At 40.4% G+C, this 12,146-nt stretch overlaps 1 protein-coding gene across 1 annotated transcript in view; it reads right to left on the minus strand.

Annotated features, from left to right (window-relative positions):
- Nucleotides 1-1,050, minus strand: part of ppm1h (protein phosphatase, Mg2+/Mn2+ dependent, 1H) — a 38,924-nt gene extending 37,874 nt beyond the window's left edge. Inside the window, exon 1 of the mRNA XM_085778589.1 lies at nucleotides 462-1,050. Coding sequence (XP_085634715.1) covers nucleotides 462-694 — 233 coding nt within the window. The 5' untranslated portion in view covers nucleotides 695-1,050. The remainder of the gene's footprint in view (nucleotides 1-461) is intronic.
- Nucleotides 1,051-12,146: the final 11,096 nt, after the last annotated feature.

A 12,146-nucleotide genomic window follows, 5' to 3' on the forward strand; every position in this document is an offset into this window, starting at 1 on the left:
ATAAAGCATAGAGCTATTTAAAAGACAACCTCACCTGAGAGAGCAGCATATACAAATCATTATGATCTCACCAGCCATGAGTTTTCACAAGGCCACCTTGCATCTATGTCCAATCACATTCATAATCAGCTGTCTTCCTATATGGCAACAAAGACTAATACCGACCTCATCAGCTGGGGTCTGGCTATCCCATAGAAAACAGTTTTTATTGTACAGTCATATGTGGACTATATGAGGAAAGGTCAGCTGCGACGCCTTTGCTTGACATCATCACCGTTACAGAGACTACACTATCACCCTGCTGTAACAGTATCAGATAAAGAGACAGCGGCTGGCTGGTGTTTGTGTTTACGCCCTGCTCGGTGATCTCAGTGGTCCACACTTCTTGAAGGATGCTGCGCGGGGCTGTGACAGAGAGAGAGGGAGAGAGGGAGAAAGATGGACGCGCACAGGTTACTCACTCTGCGTAGCCGGTGGACCACGGCAGCCGCTTGGTCTCCTTCAGGATGAGGATCGGTCTGGCGATGTGATCCGCCGAGCACTCTATCTCGTCCGGCGAGAGTCCCAGGAACTCCGGTCTGCTGTACGGGAATTTCAGCGGCAGATCCGAGCCGCCCGGATGGTCTCCGTTGGAGCCGCCAGCCATCATACCTCCCATGAAATTGGCCACCGCCGATTTCACCCGCGTGAGCATGGTGGTGGTGGTGGTGGTGGTGGTGGTCCCTCCGCTGCTGCAGCCTGGGTCCGGCAGGCGATGCGATTGCGTGACAGATCGTCCTCCTCCTCGCACGGCGACGCAGTTTCGCGGCGTGAAAGGTGAACGCACGGCGGCCTCGGAAACTCATTCAGCGGCTCAGCTCAGCGCAGCGCTCCCTCGGTGAACACGGAAATAAGAGCCACATAGGGAGAGAGAGAGAGAGAGAGAGAGAGAGAGAGAGAGAGAGAGAGAGAGAGAGAGAGAGAGAGAGAGAGAGAGAGCTGCACGCTGGTCATGTGACAAACCGGTTGCTGCTGGTGGATTTGGTCGCGCTGGCGTCCGAGTGAGCAGCTGCTTGAGGTCAAAGGTGCGTAATCCCGCAGACGACGACCTCCTGGACAAGGTGTAGCGCTGCTACACACACACACACACACACACACACACACACACACACACACACACACACACACACACACACACACACACACACATTAATCACATTTGCATTTTCTGATAACCACACAGACCTCACCTCTGAATCACATGAACAACAACGTCCAGCAGTTTGTTTGTCCCCTTGAATTTTTCTTTTTTTTTTCTTTTTGGGCCATAATGGAGGTTTGTTTCTATAAGGCCTTTAAAAAAAAAAATAGGCTAGATATTTTAAATTTTCTTCATAAACAAACCTCAAGAAGACATGACAAAACAACAAAACCACACAACAACAACAAGCTGGGAATAGCAACACAAAAACCCAAACAGAAAGATCAGTTCCGGGTAATTGTGACAGCGATATGCGATAAGGCCTAGGCTATTTGGTGAAGGTGGCAGGATGCAAACATATCCATGAAGCATTTCCATTGCACTAAATAAGGAAATGTTTCATGTTTCTTACATGAACAAATTCATTTTGTCAAAGTCACACATGCAGAAAACAGCAGTGTTATCCTATTTGTGTTTGGGGTCGATTTGAACTCAGAGATGTGCAGCCTACTTTCAAAACCAGGAGATAATTAATTATTTGTGTGGGATAGTGTTGTCTAAAAAGTATAGTAGGCTAGAGGCATTAGTCACAGCTGTGCAACATGTGAAAATCCATTGATTTAGCTGTGGTTTACAGCAGGGGTCAGAAGTAATGTGTAATTTTCAGCTCTGTCATCACCAATTTATTTGCAGGGATTTGGGAATAAAGTAAGAGGAGGAGATGGTCTCTCTCCCCCCTGCACTTTCTCACGCACACACGCACACACACACGCACGCACACACACACACACACACACACACACACACACACACACACACACACACACACACTTACACCAACACAGGAAGACAGTGTGAGTGCAGTCAGCTGAGATTGGCATGCTCTCTGTTATAGGAGGAGTGGATGACCAAATGAAGAATGTATAATGTGGAGCATAACTTGACTAATAACAATAATACCCCATTAGTATTAGTTCATTATTGTAAAGTATGTTTGAAGAGGAGATCCGACACCTACTGACTGTGATAGCTTCATTTCCCCAATCCCATTCTACTGTTAAAACCCTGACTTCAGCACAGAGACATGAGCTTTTTCTATATGACAAACAAAAATGAAACAATCGTCATGAAACTCAGTGTGAAACTGCTAATTTGACACATCTGAGCAGTTTTATGAAAAACCACATGACTCTCTGTTGTTACTTTAGTCTCTCTCTTTTTTTTTAAATCCTTGTTTCCGTTTGTTCTGGCCTGGGAGTTGGTTAAAATCGGACTTACTGGGCATCGAGCCAAACCACTAGGACATGTGTCTAGACGTTATGAACTTAGAGCTGCAGTTTGGAGAAGTAAAATTCTCAAAATGATCTGTTACATGATATCACAGTGTGCAGAGCGACCAACCCTTCAGATCAAACTCTCTCAACCCTCTTACTCCCTGTGTACCTGCAGTGCTGAAAGGTGAAGTCAATTCATTAGTCTGTTTAAAAAGGCACCCTGCATGTTAACGACAGAGGGGCTGTCACATACTGGCACCGTCAGACTCAACTTGGAGATGATTCAAATCCGTTTTCTCCAAGCGTTGGCTGGAAAAAAGATTTAGCCATTTGCAAAGTGTCAGCTTCTATCAACAAGCCATAAATCAAGTTTAGCTTGAATTTACTGAGAGTTGACAGATTTCTGAACAGCCCTCAAATAGAAGTGTACATTTTTATCATCACAATCACAGGCATAAGAGACTATTTATACCTCTTGTGGCCACATTTGTAAGTCTTCCCATGTGCTTTCATTCATAATCTCTGCTCTTTACCATATCACCATCCAGTCACATGCCTCCTCTTAATTCTCCAGTTATGTAAGAATTACTTATTGTGCTTTTGGTCTCTAGTCAAGTGTGTCCAGAATAACCTATTGCCTCAGGGCAAAACTTTACCATTATCCTATTATCCCATTATTATCCAGGCACCAGTATGCACCAGTGATACGACACTTTCATCTTATTAAATCCAGATTTTTCAAAGAATATGGACTGTGTGAGTACAGTATGCCAAAAAATGTCTTAGAATAAATGTCTCAGAATTAAATGGATGTCGGGCCAGAATACATTTCACACATTTGTAAACGCAGCACATTGTGCAAATTGTCATTCACATTAAAATGCAAAAACTAAATGTGAAAAATATCTATCATATTTGAAATACATATGTGTTATTGATTCTAATATGAGTATACTGGGCAAAATAAATCACTTTTATTTTGATAAATGGGATGTAAAATTTCACATAATATAATTCCTTTTGTTGTTGTTGTTTTTTGTGCATTTGTGTTGCAAAAGCCCCAGCAGATATTGAAAGCAGTGTCTTGTTTTTGTGGTTATGCTCAGGCATCTTGTTTGAGGACAGTGAAAGGATTGTGGTGATGACACAGGATATGAACCCCAACCCCAAGTCATATGCTCAGTGCACCAGACCCCAAAACATCCGTGGTTTTCCACTGATGTTTGCTTGTTTCCTGCTTTGGAATAAGGTGTTGTTGTTGTTGTTTTAGTATGTGGTTTGCCAGTGAGTACAAGACAGGCTCATCATACCTCATTTCATCTCACACATTATCTCCAGCCTTCATCATTCCCTGCTTAGACACCCATTACATCTGTGAGCTCACTCATTACCAGAATGAACTCCAATGAAAGCAGAGGTGCCAAACTGGCAGACTCTAACTAATCAATAATTCATGAATTTGACTGCAAACAGCTCCACTGACCTACAGTAATTTTACACAACAAGCCAGTCTGGGAGCCGGGGCGCAGTCTGAGATACTGTACCTCAGGATCCACATTGATACAATGAAGTCAATGAAAATGGGGCAGAGGTCTATTCTACACAATAGAAATCCAGTAAACTGATGAAATTGGGTTGTCATGTTAACAACAAAGGATGCACCTGCTTTTAACACTCACCTATCCACCCATCCACCCTGTCACACTGACTAGCATAAAACAAGACACTGCTTTCAATATTTTGTAGTTACAAAAATGCAAAATGTAACTTGGGTGGACAAATTAACGGAGAACACAAAGGGCTGTGATGCACAAGAAAAAAAAACATGAAAATATTGTTTTTTTCTTTCCTTTTTTTTTTTTTTTTTTTTTTTACATTTTATTAATCATAATAAAATTTAAGGTGAAATGTTTTTTTTCTGCTGTGTATGAGAGTTTTCCACATCCATTAGCTACAGTATACTGCTTATCCAGGGTGGTGGGGGTGGGGTCTCAAGCCAAGCTGACTCTGGACGAGGATGGGGCACACCTGAACAGGTCAACAGTCCATCACAAGGCCGACAAACAACCATTCACACTCACATTCACACCTACAGACATTTTAGAGAACACACACGGGCTGTGAAACGCTAGTGCTAACCACTGCACCACTGTGCTGACCTCCTCTGACCTTTTGAGAGTATCACCACAGTCATCAGGATTTATCTTTCATGACTCATTTTATAGCTGGTATAGCTTTTGTTTAATCTCTTGTGTTTGTGACAACACAGGTCCTGTTTCAGTATGTCAGTCCAGAAAGAAGTGTTTTTCCTAGTTCGATGTATATAAGAGTATGCCTAGTGCTGAGCTCATCCCCGTTATACGCAGTTGCGCATAATGTTGCATAATTTAGTTTTTGGACACATTCCTCTTTTTATTCCCATTATAAAGGTTAATCGTGGCTTAATTTTCACAGTGATATGTTTGGAAGAGATTGGTCAATAAAGTTTTATCTATCAAGAAAAATCACATTGGCACAGTCATTTCATGAGAAGAGGTAAAAAAACATTTCATTCCAACTTCATGGGCAATTGTGTAGCCTATAAGTTTAAAACGATAAGATATACGGAGATGTATAGAAATCCAATAACATCCCATTGGTTGCTGTTGGAGCGTTGATGATTTAGCCATGCTACATTAGATGAAAACTAAAACTGGATCATCTTGTAAGGCATCCTTGTGAAATAAAACCCACGTCATTATGGGTCACTTTTCCTTAGGAAGACATTTTAAGAAATAATAATATTTAATATCAAGTAACATCACTCTGAATATTTAAGTGTACAAATTATTTTAACATTTTGTCATGGAGTGAGGGACAGTTAATGACACACAGTGTGAGAGTGAACTGGACTTAATGACCTTTAGAAACATAACTGTGTGGGAAGAAGGAGAAACGCCTTAAAGTCAAGTCTATAGCCTGCAGGCAGCCTCTGAAGAGATGAGAGCATAATATAAATTTAGAAATGTTGTTGCGTAAGATCAGCTGTGTATGGTCTCTAGCAGAAACCTTTTACAGTAAGGGAAGTTCCAAATCTGCCAGAGCAGTCAAAATGGAAAGATACATAAGGAGGATTTTTGATCGTGTCATCACATCATTTTTGACTAATAGATTGCTATATCAGGAAATATTCCAGTAAGTGTGGATGAGTCTGTTTAGATGAAGTTTTAATTGTGGCCACCATTTGATCTATTTCTCACTGTGTTATAAATGCAGTGTGTTGTTCAGCGCTTTTGACAGATTACATAATTCTGCAGTGTTAATAACTAAGTTGACTTTTACTGCAGTTTCGCTGAATCTTGCAATAGCACATGGTGTCTCTGTTTTTTTTTGTTTTTTTTAGTCAGCTCCCTGCACTTAATCTTTCCTCTCCATCTTATTCATCACAGGATTATGATGATGATGACGACAGGGTCAGGATAACTTGAAGGATGTCATACCACTGTGTGTGTGTGTTTAGTCAGCCTGCTGGACCAGCTGATGGCTGACTCACAGACAGACACAGACGGCCGCCACCCACCCACACATACACACACTTGCAACAGAGAATAATCAGTGTTTGAGTATTATGATCTGAAAAGCTGGTTTTGTGTGAGACACTGAGAGACGATTCAATGAAACACAGTGTCAGCTCTGCCTTTATCTGTGTTTTCCTCAGTTTTTATCTGAAATCACTGAGGCACTTACTATACATACATACATACACACCTGTCACACTGTTTGTGTTCAGCCAAGAGTGACTAAACAGCCCTCACTAGCAGTAGTGCTAATACTGCTACAACAGCTACTGCTGCTGCTACAGGCTACCACTACTATCATAGTGTCTCTACTAGGTGGTTTCTCCAATCTACTACTTTACAGAAGTGGTTGCACAAGTGGTTTTGGTCAGTTTGCCATCACAGTTTGTTTGTTTTTTGTTTTCTTCTTTAGAACAACAGCAACAAACTACACAAAACACTTCAAGAACAACTTGGAGAAGAGAAATAGAAACTTAGGTTTGTCAAAAAAAAAAATTAAGACTGACTTTTTTTTTAAATGAGAGATGAGATTTGTTTTTAATGGTGATTTTGATTGAGAATTAAACACATATGACAATGGCATTTGAATAGCAGAGTTGAATACATATAGTCACAGCATATACTGCTACTGCAGCTCTAATACTAAAACTAAAACTAACAGTAATACCAGTACTGTAACACTACCTCATTGAAGTGAGAATGAGATGTATGCACTCTTCTATGTGACTTCAGCAAAAAAGCAAAGAAGAAGTAGGCCTAAGCTGAAACATGAAATACAGTGTGCATACATGAAATGATCTGTTTGACCAAAACCACATCATCATCATGACCTAGTTTATGCTTCCGCATCGCGTTGATGGTGTACCTACGGCATAGACCTGACACTGTCGTTGAGTGTTGAAAAAGTTTTTTTTGGCCAAAAATCAAATTTCTTCAAATTTCTCCAAATTCGGATATGTCCTCTGGGGGGCCGAGGGGAGTCCAACGCAGAGGTTTGTTTGAAATCGGGCCGGTGGTTTTGGAGATAAATGACCGAGGCGATTTAAAAAATTTTTAACCCGAAAAAGTGTTGAAAAAGTTTTTTTTGACCAAAAATCAAATTTCCTCCAGTTTTAACACATTTTAACACATTCTGTGACAGAGCTGTTGTATGGGATTGCAGGTTGGACAGGGGTATATGTAGTAAGCCAGCCATGGAATGTATGAAGTTACACAATTGTATAAAGATTGACTTCTTATTATCCTAAGATGTGTCATGGTGCAAATTAATAGGTAATTCTCTTTTTTCAGGGCTGCTGACAAGTTCATTGTGTGCCAAAGCCAGCTGATGTCTGTTTACTAAAACTGTGGAGAAACCGAAGGAAACATTAAGACACAGGAGGGAACTTGTGCAGAAATAAAGCAGGTAAGAGTCGTCTTGTGATTTCTGATGGAAACGTATCATAACTTGTATTTTAGTTTGTATGTCTCAGGTCTGTCAGCGTTTTTGGCTCGTCATGGAGTCTCTGAGAGTGGAATACTCCAAGTCACCACGAGAGTGCAGCACTGTCCCGTCCTCCAGATCCCTCCAGAAGATCAACAAAGAGGAAGCTGTTGGCATCTTCACTCCACAGCATTCATGATTTACAGTAATACAGGACGTTGATACCTCCACAGACGCTTTTCATACTCAGTACACACAATGTGATTTTCTCGATCTGCTGATATAGAACCAGATGCAAATGTTGTAGAAATAAAAATGATAATTATGAATTGAGACAGGTCAAGTTTAAAGTATGCACTCTTGAGTGCTTCTGCATTTTCAGATGGGTCAGATGGTATATTTTTCTTATTTGATTATTAATAACATTTGGCACATCTGTATAAGAGTTGCAATGTTAGGTAAGTTAACACTTAGTTTACATGTGTTGTACAGGATGTTATTAATAGTGTTAACTTTAATTCATGAATGAAGGACATATTTGTTAGCAGTCTTAGGCTGCTGCTGCTGCTGCAGGTTTAACCATCAAATGCAGATCTGACTGTTGGTACCCTTCTGTTAAAGATAGAAAAACCTGCATAGGCTAGGCCCAGTGAACAATCTGTCTGCTGCATGCAGTGTAGTGGTATTCCTTTATTTTTCTTTCTCTCTTGCACTTAACAGTATTTTTAAGATGCTGTTGCAAATTTTTATTGTGTTACACTTGTGTACTAAATGTCAATAAAAGTAAGTCTGTGACCTAAATATATAAAGGTGTGTGTGTGTGTGTGTGTGTGTGTGTGTGTGTGTGTGTGTGTGTGTGTGTGTGTGTGTGTGTGTGTGTGTGTGTGTGTGTGTGTGTGTATGTGTGTGTGTACATTAGGGTGCATTATATTGACTAGTGTTCCTAATATTTCACACCTGGCCTATGATTACTTTGCTATGCCTATGATTGCTTTTATTTGCTGGTTTGGGTCAATTAACCTGAAAAACCGCAACAGGCTTCAGGGCATAGTCAGAGTGTGCAGTAAAATTGTTGGTACTCCACTCACAGGCATCACTTTTCTGTATAACCAGGGCCCTGAAAAAAGCAAATCTTGTCTTGTCTGACCCCAGCCATCCCTTAGCATCTGAATTCAATCTGCTTCCATCTAGATGCAGATTCAACGTGCCCAGATGCAGGACTGACAGATTTAAAAAATCCTGGGTTCCAGTGGCTATTGGCCTCCTTAACAATCGATAGCACTGTGGTCACTTAAATTCGTTTTTATCCAGTTTTATCCAGCGTGGGACTGTTGCACTGTTTTTTTGCTTGTTGGATTGATGTTTATTGTTGTTGTCCCGTGTCATCCATGTTGGTACTCTGTCACTTTTTTAATTATTAGCTCTTGTTGTGTTAACTATTGTGTATTTTTATTGCTGTTTTTGCTGCTGGCTGCAACGTATAAGATATCTTGACTTGACTTGACTTACAGAGTGAACAAAATATGAATAACTTTCAGTATACTGCACCTTTATACACCACTATCACGATATCAGTAATAAACATACAGTAGAATTAAAAAATAAAATAAAATAAAAAGTAACTTAAGTAGTAAGTAAAATAGAGAAGTGAAAGAACTCAGAGTAACAAACTATTTCTGTCTTAATTAAACATGCACGTGTCTGCTGGCCTGAAGAGGTCCATGCTCCTGCCTGTAGTGCATAATGGGCTCTTTGCACAGCTCCACTACTTCCTGAACTTGTTTCCTGTCTTACATTATTGGACAAACTGATTAATCCAGGTGTGTCTGAATAGTCACAATGGTCAGACAGGAAATAAAGGAGCAGCATTAAGTTCAGGAAGTAGTGGAGCTGTGCAAAGAGCCCATAGGTGTATTCAGGACAGTGTTATCTCGCCCTTTTCTCTCTCTCGGGGTCAGAACCAGCACCAGAATCCATTGTTTTCCTATTGTTTTGTTTTTTTGTTTTTAGAATGAATACAAAGGCAGTTATTATTAATGTAGCCTACCTTCAAATAAACAATTGAACAACAGCTAGGGGGGTAGGCTATTAAATAAAAACAGAGAATAAAGAGCACAAATATGTTTTCAAAGCTTTCTTATTATTCGAGTCACAGATATTTTGCATGTTCTGTTTCCCTTTGGAATGCCACAAAACAGGGGTAAGAGTGACGAAATTTTGCTTTGTGTATGTGATATTTCCCTAATATTATTATCAAATTTATGACATACAGTTCTTACTGTTCTGGACACCAAAAAGTATATTGTTCCAAACTAAAGAAAAATCTGAGTCAATCTTCAATGTGATGTAACGCATTACTTCTTTCCAGAAGGTGGCAGTATGGTGACAGTGCCAAAACAGGTGCATCACAATTTCAGGCTCAGACTCACACAGGGAACAGTTCACACATAGATCTTTCTTAAATTTTAACAAATAATGTTTGGCAGGGTAATATCTATGAATTAGTGTGTAAGATACTCTCACTTTATTTGTAATTAGGTATTTGTATGGGAGGTTATATGGATCCAGTTCAGACCATTGACAATAATAGACCAGTAGGGGAGAGTGGGGTAATTTGTGCCATGGGGCAAGTAGTTCCACCCCTGTTATCTAGAAAACCATAGAAGAAGTTGGTCATGTGACCGCATATTTTTGAAGGGGCATCCATTTCACTCATCCTATCAAGAAGGGAGACACATGGCTTGAGAAGAAAGCACATTTATGTTCAAAAAACAAGTTTTTGCCCTCCAAAGTAAAATTTCTATGATCAAGGTTTTTTGATTGCCGTGTTTGAACAATTATAGATAACTTTGAAAACAGTTCACACATGTTTTAGTGCTTTATTAAGCTACACCATGAGTCTATACAGTTAGCATGATGCCAGCTCAAAACAGCTGGGGAATCCTTTTTTCTCAAAATGCTGGGCTTGGGGTAATTTGTGCCAAAGGGCCTGGGTTAAGTTGTGCCAGTGGCAGTGCTGTCTGTGTGCAGGAGAAACATGGCAGTGGGCACGGATTTGCTTGAAACTTAACATGTGTGATGAGGGACCGCCCCTGAACACACCTGCCCAGTCTGGTTGTGCTCGTAGCCTTTGCGCCACAGCCCCCAGCGTGCCTCAGGCCTCCGCGACTGCATCGCGATCATCGACGCTTCTGGCTTTAATTTTGTATTGAATGTCTTGCTTTTATATAGCATTAACATTTGTGAGATTAAAATGATCTGTTTTACTTCAATTATCAATAGCACAATTTATCCCAGTGTATTTTCTCTAATGGCACAACTTACCCCGCACCGGGGGCAAGTTGTGCCACAAAACCACTTTTTTTTCTAAAGCTATATTTCTGAAACAGTTAATTTAAGATTCAAAGTGATTGTTCCCAGGGATGCACAACATCCTAAACTATATGTACATATTTTAGTTGGGGGCATTATTATAATCCCCTTGCTTTAAAGGCAATTTAAGTAAAAATTGGCACTACTTACCCCGCTCTCCCCTACTGAACAACAGCTGGAGTAGTGGTGATATCTTTTATAGTATATAATTAAGTTTGTTTACTAAAGTGGAAAGTTATTTTTAGCTGGACATGATTTACAGTTGCAGTTGCATTTACAGTTGGACTTTTACTTTGAAAAACAAATCACACATTTATTTATGTTTTTCATATGCAGTGTGCTACATGTGCTAAAATGCTAATGACAGTTACAATAACATAATGAAGAAGTGATTTTTTTTCAGTGTTGACTCAGAGACAGGCGCTCAGGACAGAGGTCATCTCCCTAATGGTGCATGGACCGAGGAAGACAACTGTTTCTCAGTCTCTCTGTTGGTCTTGTGGTTATATAGGGCTCTGCCTCGGCATAGATGCTGGTGGTCACTGCTGGGCTCGGGTTGTGCACCTGATGCAAAAAGATCCAGTGGTGCAACACTCATAGGGCAGTAGTGCTGTGTCCTGAGCAGAGCTGTTGGTGCATCCCCACTGTTATAATGCTCTTTTGCCTCCTGAGCCGTTAACTTGGCTGCTACTACTGTATATCACTCTCACAGAGGTAAATGATGTGTGTTTGTTACAATGTAAGGGAATGAGGTTGGTACATGTAGACTCTCTCTCCCTCTCTGACTCGGTTATGGTACTTTGGTCACAGCTGATCAGAGCTCTTGTGAAAACACCTGCATGGGTGTTTGTGACCTTTTGCCTTGGCCATAGTCCTTCATTGGTGTATGGTGCTTTCACTCACTGACAGTTATTAATGTCATTTACACCTGTGTTTTTTTTCCTGCTGGTGAGTAACCCATAGACTTATTACTTGATCTGTCAGAAATGAGCCAGCAATGAACAGGTATCACTTTATTATTCACAGTGTGAGTGAGCATCTCTTCACATTAAATATCACATTCACACAAAGTTTCATGTCATAATAAATAAATGAATGCAGTATGTACAGTTCATGCTTGACTTGTTAACTATGTGAATTATGAGCAGACAGGAAGAGGAGGTGGAATGTATTCTTTCACATGCTCAGCAGAATAAGACAAGACTTTTATCTGCAGGATATTAAGACGTTACTGCCCCAGTGTCAAAGCAACAGGAGTACATTCATCATCCACAGTGTGAAAAGACAAGACAACAGCTAAGGTGAGTTTTCTAACATCAGGTGCAGTTTTTTTCCCCCTG

Source organism: Trachurus japonicus, chromosome 6, assembly GCF_045865225.1.
Source record: "Trachurus japonicus isolate A0001 chromosome 6, Traja_1.0".
Classification (NCBI taxonomy): domain Eukaryota; kingdom Metazoa; phylum Chordata; class Actinopteri; order Carangiformes; family Carangidae; genus Trachurus; species Trachurus japonicus.